The 16,332-nt window shown below is 32.3% G+C and overlaps 1 protein-coding gene across 2 annotated transcripts in view; it reads left to right on the top strand.

The window, feature by feature from the left end:
- The window catches only part of LOC111631343 (vacuolar protein sorting-associated protein 13B-like), a 132,076-nt gene that overhangs the window by 95,702 nt on the left and 20,042 nt on the right, over positions 1–16,332 (top strand). Inside the window, exons 38-47 of one of the 2 annotated variants that reach the window (XM_023375568.1) lie at positions 1,044–1,317; positions 2,332–2,496; positions 2,574–2,708; positions 2,790–3,213; positions 5,945–7,210; positions 7,290–7,466; positions 7,547–7,618; positions 10,572–10,670; positions 13,762–13,944; positions 14,743–14,951. In XM_023375568.1, coding sequence (XP_023231336.1) covers positions 1,044–1,317; positions 2,332–2,496; positions 2,574–2,708; positions 2,790–3,213; positions 5,945–7,210; positions 7,290–7,466; positions 7,547–7,618; positions 10,572–10,670; positions 13,762–13,944; positions 14,743–14,951 — 3,004 coding nt within the window. Of the gene's footprint in view, positions 1–1,043; positions 1,318–2,331; positions 2,497–2,573; positions 2,709–2,789; positions 3,214–5,944; positions 7,211–7,289; positions 7,467–7,546; positions 7,718–10,571; positions 10,671–13,352; positions 13,688–13,761; positions 13,945–14,742; positions 14,952–16,332 lie in introns of those variants that run through there. The other variant, XM_023375569.1, reaches the window with a different exon arrangement.

The raw sequence follows: 16,332 nt of genomic DNA, 5'->3' as shown, positions 1-16,332 counted from the left end.
ATTTTTTTTCTTCTAAAATATCACTTATGGTAGCTGCTATTTCGTTGTGAATGTGTCTCTTTAATCCGATCAATTCAGTTCGGTAGACTATCAATACAGCTTTCAGGTTAGATACTTCTTTTATTGTTTTGACATATGCATTTCGGACTTATATATATTTTAAGTCCCTCTTCAGTTCAAAACTAAGGTTCTGTCTTTTAAAACCACGGTGTATAACGGGTAACATTGGAAAGTTACCCGTTCCAATGTTACCTGTTATACACTGTGGTTTTAAAAGACATAACCTTAGTTTTGAACAGAAGAGGGACTTAAAATATATATAAGTCCGAAATGCATATGTCAAAACAATAAAAGAAGTATCTAACCTGAAAGCTGTATTGATAGTCTACCGAACTTATTTTTTTTGATTCACTAACACAAGGTGTGTTTCTATTTCAACACTTGGCGGTATTCCGTCTTTATTTAGTTGATCAGCTAAATAAAGATGGAATGCCACAAAGTTTTGAAATAGAAACACACCTTGTGTTAGTGAATCAAAGAAATAAAGACAACATGGTTTCAGAAGATTTAAAATATATCTTATTCTACTAAATTCTTATGGGCCATCCTGCGTATGTATGTATGTATGTGTGTATGTATGTAAAGTCGACCCCCCTATAACACTGTTGATAATTCCATTTTATATGAAATCCATGTTGTACGAGTCACTTAGATTTTACAAATACGTGAGCCATTCACAGCCTGGCACACATATTTGTAAAATCTAAGTGACTCGTACAACATGGATTTCATATAAAATGGAATTATCAACAGTGTTATAGGGTGTCGACTGTATGTGTTTTTGTTTCTTTGTTTGACCTTTAGAATTCTTTGATCAAATTTATGTACACACTTTCATTCATGTACAGAATAAATATATAGTGGCATCTAGAATTTATAAATGCATTCTCATAAAAGATTGTTATGATGGATATATATTAGTAAACTTGAACAACATAAATTTTTTGTTATTTAACTAATTAAATTTGGTTTTTATTTTTCAGTGAAATCAAAGAACTCTTTAAAAATAATTCAACATTACCAAATATTCCAAAACCGAATCATTTTTCCTGTATATCTAAACCTTCGGAGTTACCTGATATAGAGTTACAGGTTGGATTATCACAGCAGTGGCCCGGTTGTAACACTATCTTAATCGACGTTAAACCATACGGTCTCCTTATTAATAAAACTAACATAGATTTATACATGTTGGATGATAACGGACAGGAATGGAAGATAAATCGTTACTCCATCTTTACTCCTCCATCTCTTCAAGTAAAAATTTTTGTCTTATGACTTGCTAAAGTCATAAGTTTAATAAAAAAAACTTAATGCTTTTAGTCAAAGTAGAAAAACAAACTTCAGTTTTTTAGTGCTTTCAGACCTGTTTCCACCTCTGGGGATGATTCATGAAAACTCTTATGTAAAATTCAAGTTTAACTCAACAAATCATTCTTGAATACTTTCTGTTTAAGTGCCCAAGTGGATAACACTACCGAACACAGTTAATTGGTCGTGGCCTTGTGCCTTACCAAGAGACTGGTTATGTGGAGTTTTCTAGGTTTTCTTTATGTATATAATACCCAAATAGGAGCTGGTTTTTCATAGAATGTCCTCCCAAGAGGCATTCTCATTTGGCAGATTATCCAAATACAGTAGAGCATCGATTATCCGACCCCCAATTAACCGTCACTTCGGTTAACCGACCGTTCTAGTCAGCAAATTTCAAATGTCCGTAGTGATGTGGCACTACAATATTTGACTATGTCTTGGCTATTTTAATATTATTTTTGTTAAATTTTTGCATGTTTTAGCTGGCAAATGGTTGAGCCGGACCATTGAAGGGAGGCCAGTATTTAAACGAGACTTAATTTTCTAATTATGAGTGGTTGTTTGTTTTGTGAGCAATAAAATAATTTTAAAATAATTTTTAACGATACAATAGCGATGATTTAAAAAAAAAAAAAATTGTTAGGCATAACATCGATGAAAATTCAACGCAAAGTTGGTTAATAGCGATATACTAATATACTAATTACATGGGATATACTAATATACTGTAGTAATAATGTATTTTTTTCCTTCTTTTCGGTTATCCGATTTTTTCAGTTATCCGACCAACCTGAGTCCCCAATTGAGTCGGATAATCGATGCTCTATTTTATTACATTGCTGTACAAAGAAATTGATGTTTGTTTCTCTACACTAATTTTAATAAAGGAATTTTTCTTATATTTATTTTGAAATTTTGGAGTGTTAATGAGTTTATTATATTTAAATTTTTCTACAGAAATCTTTCCAAATAGGAGTACAACATCAAGGAAAATCATTCTTTTCTAAATCATTACGGATTAGTGATCAAGACAGATTGTACTGGTCAAAAATGGAAGACGTTTTGCCTTTATTTGGTTATGCAACTATACCCATTGAAGTGGTTGACAATAAAATTTCGAAAGTATATTTACTCTTACGTTATTTGACATAATAAAAACTTAATAAATTCAATAAATTTCATACTAAACATTTATTTAGATATGTCTGCTTCTTGTATCATCATTAAAAGAAGAAGGAATTAATATTGTTACCATTCAGCCAACAATTTATATTACTAATAATTCGAATAAAGACCTCCACATGATTAGTTATATATCATTAACATCACTTCAGGTAATTTATTTTATTTGAAAGAACAAAAAGGAATCTGTTTATGTAATAAATAAATTGTTAAAGTCAATTTTATTATATTAGAAAATGTCGAACTGTCAGAAGCCAATGAAGATAAAATCAACCTCCGATAACTGTTCTGTACAACCTTTATTGTTTTGGGAAATTTCCGATGTGTCATTGTTCCGTGAAAACGATAATAAGTTGAGCCACTATTTTGAATTTTATCATTCGACAAATCAAGAAACTGACGAATACATTAAAAATTTTGAATATTGGAGCTATCCCGTTTGCATTCAACAAAATATGAAATTTGATCGAAGATACACTTTTTCGATTCCCGAACCAGAAAAACTGTATACTAAACCATATGTTATGACATGTCATGAGAAGAAAGGTGTTAAATATCTTGTTATAACTCACGATTCCTGTCCATTATTTATGTTTCATAATAATACTCAGTATTCATTAACATTTGAACATGTTTATGCAAGATCTAATAAAGAAGGTAAGTTAAGTAAGAATATAAATATAAATCTTTACCTGCATTACTAATTAATAAACTCCAAATACCTTTAAAATGCAGTCTGTTTTAAAAAACTTATCTAATGTTTTCGGTCAAATTAACAGACCTCCCTCAGGATCGAACTAACAGAATTTAAATTTGCCAAATGGAAATTCCAGAACGTACACTCTACAATCTTCTCAGATTCAATTGCGCAAGTCCATTTGTTCCTTATAACTGTAACTCCGCCGCTTTCCATGCTGATGCTATTTTGTTTGATTCTCGAAAATTTATATTTTTCCCTTTTTCCCTGTACTTATAGATGTGCCAGGCCTCTGCATACTTTAGATGTCTTCTATTTTCAACTTTTTGTATAACATCAGCCTTGCTCTATTCGACTGCAATCTCTGTTGGATCCGCGATTGCATAATTAGCCAAAGCCATGACTGGCTGTTTAAATCTTATATTCTTTTCGTGCTCCTTCAATCTTTCGTTTAACAATCTCTTTGTGGCTCCTATATAATATAGCTCCTTTTTCATCCTCTTATCATGCAACGGTATTCTGTACATGCCTGGAACTTGCCTCCTGTTTATGGGTGTTTTGTCATTTCTTAGCATTTGGAATATTGTCGTGTTTCTCTTATACGCTATTTTCTTGTTGCTTTCTATTCCTATTTTTCTGTATATGTTACTTAATGGTGTCCTGTATTCCATTACGGTGAACTCCTTTTTCTCTCTCTTATCTTTATTCTTACTGCCTCCTTTTTCTTCTTGTATTAAGGCTTTTACTTTATTTTGCTTAAGCCCTACATCTCTTGCTAGCTTTGCGATGTATTCAAGCTCTTTACGTGTGTCATGAATCTTACTACAATGAGTGTATGCTCTTTTAATCAGTGCTCTAAACGCTGCTAGTTTATAGCTTGTTGGGTCATGAGAGGACCATTGTATCAAATCTGGAACGTACGTCGGCTTTCTATATACTTTTGTAGTGATTTGCCCTTCTTCATCTATTTTGACCTCTATATCTAAGAAATGTACCCTTTTATGATTTTGCTGCTCTAGTTCTAATTCCAGGCCATAAGTATTGCTGTTTATATCTCTAATAAATTGGCGTATGTCTGGTTTATCATTCCAAATAATAAATACGTCGTCGACGTACCTTGCATACATTATCATATTATCTTCATATTTCTGCAATACGCTATTTTCCAGAGATCTTATTACCATCTCTCACAATAAGCCTGAGACCAGGCTACCTATTGGTACTCTTCTAAGCTGCGAGTATGCAGTACCGTCAAACACAAAAAGTGACGAGAATGTAGCCAAATGCGCCAGTTCTAGAATTTGCTTTCTTAACTTTGCTGCGTTATCGATATTGCCCAATAAAATATCTTTTAGGTGACAAAAGCATGGCTCAAGCTTAATTGAAGGGTACATAGCCTTAATATCGAGCACTGTCATGTAGCTTGTTTTGTTAACTTTCAGTTGTTTCAACTTCTGGAGCACTTCTAATGGCTGCTTTACATTATAAATGTGTGGAGGCATGTTCACATTAATTCCTTAAGCTTCCTTTCTAATAATATCGTAGGAGCACAGCATTTATCCACTACTGGCTTCAAGCTTCTTTCTGATTTAAGTGTCTTAGCAAATCCAAATAGCCTCGTTGCTTAGCTAAAGTTGTCATAGAGAAACGTTTTATTCTTGCTTGTAACCTTTCCAATGCCTTTGGGTGTTCCATTTTGCATTCCGTGTCTCTTATGTACGCTGTTAAAAGCTTCTTATACGTGTTCCTCTTCATTAAGACCATAGTTTTTGACTTATCAGCTCTTGTAAGCACTATATTGTTATCGCACATTCATTGCTTATTTTCTCTTACACTTTTCCAAATTGTGTCTTGGGTTGATCTTGCAACGTCATTGTTTATTTTAAAAACTGTTCTCCATCTAAAAGCCTCTTTTTTAAGCTCGCTAAGCCCTTCTAATGCTTGCTCAACATCAGGGATAATTTTTTCATACGTAAGCTTAGGGCGTGGCACATACTTGGGACCAAATTTGCAAGCCTCCTTTAGGCACATTGGTGGTGTAATATTATCCCAACTTATTATTGCAGATACTGCTTGTGGCTTTGTGCTTCTTTGTTGCTTTGCTCTTATCCATCTCATTTTCTTCCTATAATTCATAATCAATCGTTCTGTAACTTGATTTGCTAAGTTTACTCCTCTTCTATTAACTTCAGCAAGCAATTCCGGATCCATTTCATAAAGCTGATTTTCTACTTCTATTAGTCTTACAGTTATAAAGAACAAATGGACTTGCGCAATCGAATCTGAGTAGATTGTAGAGTGTACATTTTGGAATTTCCATTTGGCAAATTTAAATTCTGTTAGTTCGATCCTGAAGAAGGTCTGTTAATTTGACCGAAAACGTTAGATAAGTTTTTAAAATAGACTGCATTTTAAAGGTATTTGGAGTTTATGAATATAAATATAGAGCGATCAAATGAAAAGTTTACATGAGCAGTAGACTTGATGATACTGAAAAGTATGGCAAATATCCATCAAGCCAGTATTAAATAAGTGTTCAAGGTAAAGCATGATAACCTTGTGGCATTACCAAGTCTACTCTTCACAAGTAAATGTTTGATCGTACTGTTTTTTTATGTTAAACTGAAGTCTATTGAAGTTTAATATTACTAGAAGTTTAAACTTATTTTAAAGATAAATTATTTTTTACAGGTGATATTCTTTCTGAAGATACTGAATCTCACCAAAGAATTCTTATTCTTTCTCCTCATAATTCAATGCATTACACACTGCCAGCAATATCTCAGAAGTTTCCAGATTATGTTGAACATATTCCAGCAATGCATTTCTCATTATATGTGGACGAACACACTGAAAAAATATGGAGCATTCCTGTTGATATTGCTAGAATTAATGATCAGTTTGTTAATATTCCAAGTTGTGGTGATGTTCGAATATACAAAGAAGAAGTCGGACACACGAGACACATATTCATCGATCCCGTAAACAGGGTAGAAGTCTCAGCTAAGGAAATTCGTAGTCGAATTGGATTAAACACACAAGTAATGTTAAATTCTGATGCATTTACAAAGATAGAAAATGAAATTGAAATATCAAATGGTAGAAAAAGTAATCAAGTAACAATTGACTCACAAACTGAAAACAATATTAATGATACAAGAAATATTTATTATTTATCATTCTCGGCAACGCACATATGTTTTGTATTGAAAGACGATTTTAACGAAGAAAATCCAAAAGAAATTTTAAGATTAAGTTTAGATAATATATTATCAATGGCACAACCTCCATCGATAAAACCACGTGATTCTGTTTTAAAATATAACCACTGTATGCAAGAAATTAATGTTTTTATTGGTAAAATACAAATTGATAATCAAATGAATAGCACAGGTATCAAAGGATACGATTTTCCAGTCGTGATGATACCTCAAAATTGTCTGTCTTATTCTGAAATATATCAAATAAAAGAATCTTCTTTTCAAACTAGGTGGTCTAAAATGAAAGAAACTGCGCATGTTGTAGTATATTTATTTTTACAAAAGACTTGTGATAATGGCTCTGCTACAGTTGCGATTAAAAATCTTTCCATAACACTACGTCCATCTTTGATTTATCTAGAAGATTCACTATATTATAAACTTGCAGAATTACAGTCTTCTTTTCTATCTTATAATTCCAAAATGAAGTTACCAGAATGGAATAATGATTTGCAGCTTCCTTTAGATATTAAGATCATTAATAAGACATTTTCTCATCCTGTTCATATTCAACATTTGCATATCGATGCCATCAATATACTTTTAAGTCTTCATGCCTCTGTCAAACTCTATGTTGCCATCGATCATTCTCCTCTTTCTTTTAAACCTTTTGATAAAGATGAAATTTTTACGACAACTTTTAAACTTGGCCATATTATCACTCATCATTTTTTAACTGGGGCACTTTTAAGAGCAGGTAATAAAATTTTGCTTTTAATTTATCATCATTCACATGTGCAATATTTCCAATAAGTTACAGATTGATTTATTCTTAGGTTGGGTCGTTGGATCTCTTGATCTTCTTGGCAATCCTGCTGGATTTGCGAGAGCTGTAAGTAACGGAATGGCAGATTTTTTCCGGCTTCCTTATCATGGCTTGCTTCAAGGTCCATGGGCTTTCATCGGTGGAATATCTCATGGCTCAGCATCTCTTTTACAGCAAATAACATCAGGTATTTTTTGATTAATTTTTTATTACAATTATTTATAAAAGCAAATTATATAGTTGTTATAATAATATCATCTGTTGTAGGTGCACTTGTTTCTGTTACAAATCTAGCAGCAAGTATTTCGAGAAACATGGATTTTTTGTCTATGGATGCAGATCATCTCTCTCGACAAGAGGAATTGCGCCGACAGAAACCAGTAGGAATTAGTATGGGAATTCTTCAGGGACTGACAGGATTTGGCATTAGTTTGCTTGGTAAGATTAATATTAATTTATTGGATTAACAAAAGAAGTAATTTACTCTATTAAGAATTCACTTTAAAGTTATATTTCACCAGAGAAAAGAACAACTGAAAGCTAGATCTATATTCTATCATTTTCATTTTGGTTTTTTTAGTTTACAGAATTTTAAATTATTTAAATTATAAAGTAATTCGTTATATTAACACACCAGCATCTATTTAAATTATTTTCAAAATTCACACATATAATATCACTTAACTATCATATTCTGTAGCTATGAGGATTTGAAAGAATTAAAAATTATCTTTAATGTGTTTACTCACATAAATATTATATTATATTACATACATTATTATGGTGCTGTGCTTTACATTTACTAATTGTGCTTTTATGTATAAAAGTCTATAGCCTTTCCTAGAATAAGAATAGAGCCAATGTTTATTAGTCTACATAGATGAAGAAAAATAATTTTATTACAAAATAGATCATAATATATATACATATAGAACCTATATGGTATCTTCCAAAATGAATGCTACCATTTAAAATTCTGTAATTATGTTAATTATTATCTGAGAAGTATGCGAGATACATCATTCAATAGAATAGCTGTACTAATTTTGTCTCTCATCTGCATTCACACGTCTCATTGTCTACTAATTCTAGAAAGTGCATGTAAATGAAAATGGTAACACTGCAACAGAGAAGGCATTCTGTGTTCTGCAGTTTTCAAAGTCAGAATCACTTATCATTGTGTAACATGAGTAATCTGAAGGAATTGCCTTAGGACGAGTGATAATGGATATACCATAGTGAGCATAGGAAGAATTTGATATCTGTTGAATGTATCCTGCATGTCATGAGGTGCATGCATTGAAAAATTGTAATGGGCAAATGGACAAGGCAATGGACAAATCAACCTTGGACAGTTTTCCAATGTTTTAATGTACTGTACTGTACATTACAATATTTTTGTATAATAATTAACACAATTACATTAATTATAATGGTAGAATGCTTAGCTCTTATCACAACACACCTTTCTTGTTGCTGAGAAAGTTTTATTGAAAACTAACATTTTCGACCTGCTCTATAGGACATCCTCAGACTTAATGAGAGAATTGGAACATTGGTGTACCATTAAATGGAATGCATACATTTAAATTCAAAAAATTGACAATGGAAAAATAAGAAAATAACTGAAAAATCTTTGTATATTCGATCGTTATCTGAAGAGAAGTTTAATGGTTTCCAGAACTTGTTGAAGATAAAAGATGAAGTAATCTTATCTTAGTTTATAGTTACATCTTTCATCAATTATACCTTAACAATTTATTTCAATGTTTATTTAAAGTATTATTAGTGGATTTATTTTTATTTTTTATTTCTGTTACTATATCTGACTTTGTTTTTTATTGTATATTTATATTTGTATATATTATTTTTTTCAGTTATTTTCTTATTTTTCCATTGTCAAATTTTTGAATTTAAACATATGCATTCTATTTAATGGAATGCCAAAATGTTAGTTTTCAATAAAACTATCTTGATTAGACAGAATTAGATAACCCAACAATTAGGGTATAACGTTTTGCAGGGTATAACGTTTTGCGTAAAGAACATATATATGCCATCAAAAATAATTTAATATCATCATCAGTGGCACAACATTGCAACACTGAAGGTTGTGAAATTTTAAAAGATAGCATCAAGTGTATTATGACAGAAAACAATCAACTTAAAAGAAGACTACAGGAACACCTAGAAATTCTGAAGATACAGGAAGACATCAGAATTAATAACAACATGGGACTGAAGCTACATGAGGGGTGGATTGACATTGTTTTCACTTAACCTTGAAACAGATGCTGAACAGATGTGGGGAGTTTAGGCACATCACCTTGTAAAATGCAGATGGACAGTGCAGTTGACTTCACAAAGGCTTATAGATTAGTTGTATTTTGTTTTGTGTTAAAATTTGGAGACCAATTGGTTTAATAAGAGTAAGTTCATTGTTGGATTCCTCTCCCCTCCCTTTGTTGAGGTTTTAATATACTTAACAATATTTATTATTAATAGTGTAACCGTCTACCAGAATTTGGAAAATGTAGGAGAAACTAAGACATTTACGGGTGGAGATAATATGTGATACCACATTGTCATTGGATGCTGATTTATACTTGATAATTTAGTTTTAGTGTATAAGTTACTTTGATAATTTGTAAATGCAGTGCACCGCATATGTAGATTACCCCGTTGTACCGACAGGTTATTGGTATTGTATTTGTTACGTTGTTGCCATGTGTTTGTAAGCTGATGAGGGGTCCTTGTACCCGAAATGCATACTTACCTAAATTTGATATGTGATTATTAAAGACCAAACCTTTTTTATAAAGTTCTGGTCCTTCTTCCAGTCGGCCTTGGTGTGATAAGCCCTGCAAAACGTTATACCCTAATTGTTGGGTTATCTAATTCTGTCTAATTTACAGTCACGGGCAAAAAGCGTTGTTTATTATTATTATGGTCATATAGAATAACTATGCCTAAATCTCAAGGTAGACTTGAAGTGATCCTTAGCCAAATTAATAGGTTAAATATAGACATATGGTACATCAACACTTGCAGACACCAAAATATACCGTTGAAAACATTGCAAATACCTCGTAGTATCAGTAACTGCATCCAAAAACATGATGTTAATATCATAGAAAAGATTATTTTAAAATCCTTGATTAAGTATAAAAAATATAAAATTAAGAAACTAAAAAGGAAATTCAAAAAATTAGGAGGCAATCTAAATGACATAGGGAAACATATCTAGCAGCAAGTATTTCGAGAAACATGGATTTTTTGTCTATGGATGCAGATCATCTCTCTCGACAAGAGGAATTGCGCCGACAGAAACCAGTAGGAATTAGTATGGGAATTCTTCAGGGACTGACAGGATTTGGCATTAGTTTGCTTGGTAAGATTAATATTAATTTATTGGATTAACAAAAGAAGTAATTTACTCTATTAAGAATTCACTTTAAAGTTATATTTCACCAGAGAAAAGAACAACTGAAAGCTAGATCTATATTCTATCATTTTCATTTTGGTTTTTTTAGTTTACAGAATTTTAAATTATTTAAATTATAAAGTAATTCGTTATATTAACACACCAGCATCTATTTAAATTATTTTCAAAATTCACACATATAATATCACTTAACTATCATATTCTGTAGCTATGAGGATTTGAAAGAATTAAAAATTATCTTTAATGTGTTTACTCACATAAATATTATATTATATTACATACATTATTATGGTGCTGTGCTTTACATTTACTAATTGTGCTTTTATGTATAAAAGTCTATAGCCTTTCCTAGAATAAGAATAGAGCCAATGTTTATTAGTCTACATAGATGAAGAAAAATAATTTTATTACAAAATAGATCATAATATATATACATATAGAACCTATATGGTATCTTCCAAAATGAATGCTACCATTTAAAATTCTGTAATTATGTTAATTATTATCTGAGAAGTATGCGAGATACATCATTCAATAGAATAGCTGTACTAATTTTGTCTCTCATCTGCATTCACACGTCTCATTGTCTACTAATTCTAGAAAGTGCATGTAAATGAAAATGGTAACACTGCAACAGAGAAGGCATTCTGTGTTCTGCAGTTTTCAAAGTCAGAATCACTTATCATTGTGTAACATGAGTAATCTGAAGGAATTGCCTTAGGACGAGTGATAATGGATATACCATAGTGAGCATAGGAAGAATTTGATATCTGTTGAATGTATCCTGCATGTCATGAGGTGCATGCATTGAAAAATTGTAATGGGCAAATGGACAAGGCAATGGACAAATCAACCTTGGACAGTTTTCCAATGTTTTAATGTACTGTACTGTACATTACAATATTTTTGTATAATAATTAACACAATTACATTAATTATAATGGTAGAATGCTTAGCTCTTATCACAACACACCTTTCTTGTTGCTGAGAAAGTTTTATTGAAAACTAACATTTTCGACCTGCTCTATAGGACATCCTCAGACTTAATGAGAGAATTGGAACATTGGTGTACCATTAAATGGAATGCATACATTTAAATTCAAAAAATTGACAATGGAAAAATAAGAAAATAACTGAAAAATCTTTGTATATTCGATCGTTATCTGAAGAGAAGTTTAATGGTTTCCAGAACTTGTTGAAGATAAAAGATGAAGTAATCTTATCTTAGTTTATAGTTACATCTTTCATCAATTATACCTTAACAATTTATTTCAATGTTTATTTAAAGTATTATTAGTGGATTTATTTTTATTTTTTATTTCTGTTACTATATCTGACTTTGTTTTTTATTGTATATTTATATTTGTATATATTATTTTTTTCAGTTATTTTCTTATTTTTCCATTGTCAAATTTTTGAATTTAAACATATGCATTCTATTTAATGGAATGCCAAAATGTTAGTTTTCAATAAAACTATCTTGATTAGACAGAATTAGATAACCCAACAATTAGGGTATAACGTTTTGCAGGGTATAACGTTTTGCGTAAAGAACATATATATGCCATCAAAAATAATTTAATATCATCATCAGTGGCACAACATTGCAACACTGAAGGTTGTGAAATTTTAAAAGATAGCATCAAGTGTATTATGACAGAAAACAATCAACTTAAAAGAAGACTACAGGAACACCTAGAAATTCTGAAGATACAGGAAGACATCAGAATTAATAACAACATGGGACTGAAGCTACATGAGGGGTGGATTGACATTGTTTTCACTTAACCTTGAAACAGATGCTGAACAGATGTGGGGAGTTTAGGCACATCACCTTGTAAAATGCAGATGGACAGTGCAGTTGACTTCACAAAGGCTTATAGATTAGTTGTATTTTGTTTTGTGTTAAAATTTGGAGACCAATTGGTTTAATAAGAGTAAGTTCATTGTTGGATTCCTCTCCCCTCCCTTTGTTGAGGTTTTAATATACTTAACAATATTTATTATTAATAGTGTAACCGTCTACCAGAATTTGGAAAATGTAGGAGAAACTAAGACATTTACGGGTGGAGATAATATGTGATACCACATTGTCATTGGATGCTGATTTATACTTGATAATTTAGTTTTAGTGTATAAGTTACTTTGATAATTTGTAAATGCAGTGCACCGCATATGTAGATTACCCCGTTGTACCGACAGGTTATTGGTATTGTATTTGTTACGTTGTTGCCATGTGTTTGTAAGCTGATGAGGGGTCCTTGTACCCGAAATGCATACTTACCTAAATTTGATATGTGATTATTAAAGACCAAACCTTTTTTATAAAGTTCTGGTCCTTCTTCCAGTCGGCCTTGGTGTGATAAGCCCTGCAAAACGTTATACCCTAATTGTTGGGTTATCTAATTCTGTCTAATTTACAGTCGCGGGCAAAAAGCGTTGTTTATTATTAAAACTATCTTGGCAACAAGAAAAGTGTGTTGTGATAAGCTAATTATTTGCTGAGCACATTCTGTTTAATGGTAAAATGCTTTTTGAAAGACCTTGTATTATCTACTTTGTAATGAACATAAAACTATTTTCCTTTGTGTATGCAGACTAATGAACATGGCTCCATTCTTTTTCTAGAAAAGACTATAGATTTCATGTCAAGAATGGTGTCTAGGAGCAAGTGAATGTGTTAACTTACACTAGTTATCGATGGCTGACATTCAGTTATGATATAAAGTAAGGAAATGGTGTGATCAGTATAAAATCCTGATGATCTTTACCTACTGGCATCATTTCCAAATATTCATCTGAAGAGAAGTTTAATAGCTTCCAGAACTTGTTGAAGATAAAAGATGAAGTAATGGCTGACAGTTCAGTCATTAGTACTTACTAGTATTCAGATATTGTAATTTTACTACTGTATGGGTTATAAAATATGGCACCATAGCACACAATAATCAGATACCTTAAAACTTAGTTAAGTATTACTATAAGACTAATAGTGGTAAGAATTAATAAAAAGCTAATAAATTGAATCATATTTTAGGATCAGTTGCGGGTATCGTAGAACAACCGATACAAGAAGTTCTACAACAACATCCAACTTTAACACCTTCTTCTTCTGTGAGAACTGCAACTGGTTTTGTAAAAGGAGTAGGTAAAGGTTTAGTGGGTATAGTTGCCAAACCAATTGGAGGAGCAGCGGAATTAATTTCTCAAACTGGACAAGGTAAAGCAAAACAGAGCAGTAAAACCTTATTTTTTACTTATGTATTTAGAGGAGAGAAGGCAAGAGTACGCACTTAGTTTTTATACAATATAAATTCTTTGTTAGAAGAGTGAGAATCTTGAAACATGCGCATAATAATTCTCAAATTATCTTCTTTAAGATTCCATAGGATTTTTATTGATATTTTGAATATATGTCATTTAATAAACTTTTTACAAAAGAGTACTTTTGCCCATTGGTGGAGCAAAAGTGCTTAAATGGTAGAGTAAAAGTTTGCAAGACAAGTTTTTATGAAAAATTATACAAAGTTTATTGATGAACAGAATTTATAAAAAAAATAACTTTTCATTAAATTAAATTTTTAAATTTAATGAAAAGTTTTTACCCCACAGTGGCACTTGAACATTTGCCAGGCAACATCGTTTTTTTCTTAAAAACAGATACTGCCATCTACACCAAAAACATTTCTAAATGTTTTGTCCATCATAATGCACACGAGAAATGAGTATCAAAATATCTAAGGAATGATTTTCTCAAGTTCATACTTAATTATGAAATACAGTATGTAAACAATCAAAATATTATATCAGAAAGATAAAAAATGAATCTTATCTCATGATTTCAAAACTATTCGTGCCAAGTCAGTTATTATTAAGTCTTCAACAATTCAGCAAGAGAACTTATAAACTAACTCAGTAATGCCAACCTGACATTTATACAACTAATTATATCCCACTGCAAGCTTTTACTCACTGTCCTCTACATATTAATGTTATATTTGAATTTTTTTAACTTTAGGATTATTAGAAGGTTCGGGATGGAGAAAGCAGCCTTCTCGGCAACATTGGCCTGTCGGTTCTCAGATGGAATTTAATGTCAGCAAAATGAAGTTTATTTGGAAAATGTTACAGAATATTTATTCAGGAGAAATTATGTTATGTGTAGAAGCAAACCATTTAAACCAGTGCGGGAAATACATTTCTGACACGCTCATTTTAACAACAGAGGTAATTTCTCAACAGTTTTTTTGTTTTTTAATAGATAAAAAATGCATAACATATCTAAAAATCCCTCCATGGCACTCAGCCAGCCATTGCTTTTACTCCAGCATGGTGTTTATATATATATACACTAGTTGCAAGGACCCGCTTCGCTGGGTTTTTATTTGTATGTAATATAGTTTCTTTTTATATATAAAAGACTGTTTTTCTAATCTAGAATCTAACTGCAAGGACCCGCTTTGCTGGGCAAAAAGTAACGATAGTGAAGATTAAGATATGATCAATTTGCTGACGATCACGCCAAAATATTATATTGTAAAAAAGGGAAGGCACTGAGGTCGGCGTTATGTGTGCGTTTTTTATTCGCTAGTACTTTCGACGAACATATAGCCGTCGTCATCAGGCGAATTATCGAAAGAATTAAACGGAAATAATCCGATTTGGAATAGAACGCTTAAATTTAAGATGAAACTTTAGTAAAAGTCGTTAGGAACACGATAGAAATATTCAAAAATGTTCGAAAAACGAACGAGCAGAAAGCTCCATGATGTGCGAATACGCGCATGCGCAGATCTAGACACACACTGTACGCATTCTGGAGAATGCTAATTTTTACTTAATTGCTTGTATAGTGTGACCCATACACTGGGCAGCTCGAGAGTTGGAATGTTGCACGTGTCCAAGGTGGTAGTAAGAAGAGACTCCCATATAAATACGATTTTTCGATCCTTACAGCTCTTGAGCATAACCGCTTGGGACCATAGCGGGTTGTAACCCTGCTCAAGTACTTTTCTTGCGAGCTCGGTGGTGTGTCTACCCCTCGCAACATCGTTTTGGTGCTCTTCTAGTCGGCTGGCAAGCATTCTAGTAGTGGCCCCGACATATCTTGCATTTACTCCCGTTGTAAGGTTTTCCAGAGGTACAGCATAGACCCCCGACTTCTCAAGCGTGGAAAATTTGTCCCTATCATTACAAATGAGTTTGCGTAGGTTTGGAAGTGGGGTTAGTGGTAGTATAAGGCCGTGCTGCTTAAAGATTCTGCAGATACGTATAGAGAGGGGTCCCAGGTATGGCAACGATGTTTGTACCATTGAAAATTCTCTTTTGCTGCATAATGTGGTACTTGGAAACAGTGATTTCTTTACCATATTGAGCACGTGCGTAAATTTTGCACGTGAAAAGCCAGCAGTGCGTACCCCCAAACTTATGTTGTCTAACTCCATGTTTACCAGCTCTTGCGAAGATGATAGTAAGTAAGCCCTTCTAACGAGAGAGGCAATGGCAGCATTGACATATCGAGAAGGCTGAAAAGCCTCTGCTGGTATAATATGTGGAGCTATGCTGGACTTGTGATGAACCGAGAATTGTAGTCCTTCCGAAGACTTAC

This window comes from Centruroides sculpturatus, unplaced genomic scaffold, assembly GCF_000671375.1.
Source record: "Centruroides sculpturatus isolate CEXI.00-Female unplaced genomic scaffold, Cexi_2.0 scaffold392, whole genome shotgun sequence".
Taxonomy (NCBI): domain Eukaryota; kingdom Metazoa; phylum Arthropoda; class Arachnida; order Scorpiones; family Buthidae; genus Centruroides; species Centruroides sculpturatus.
This window is presented reverse-complemented; position numbering and strand designations above follow the sequence as displayed.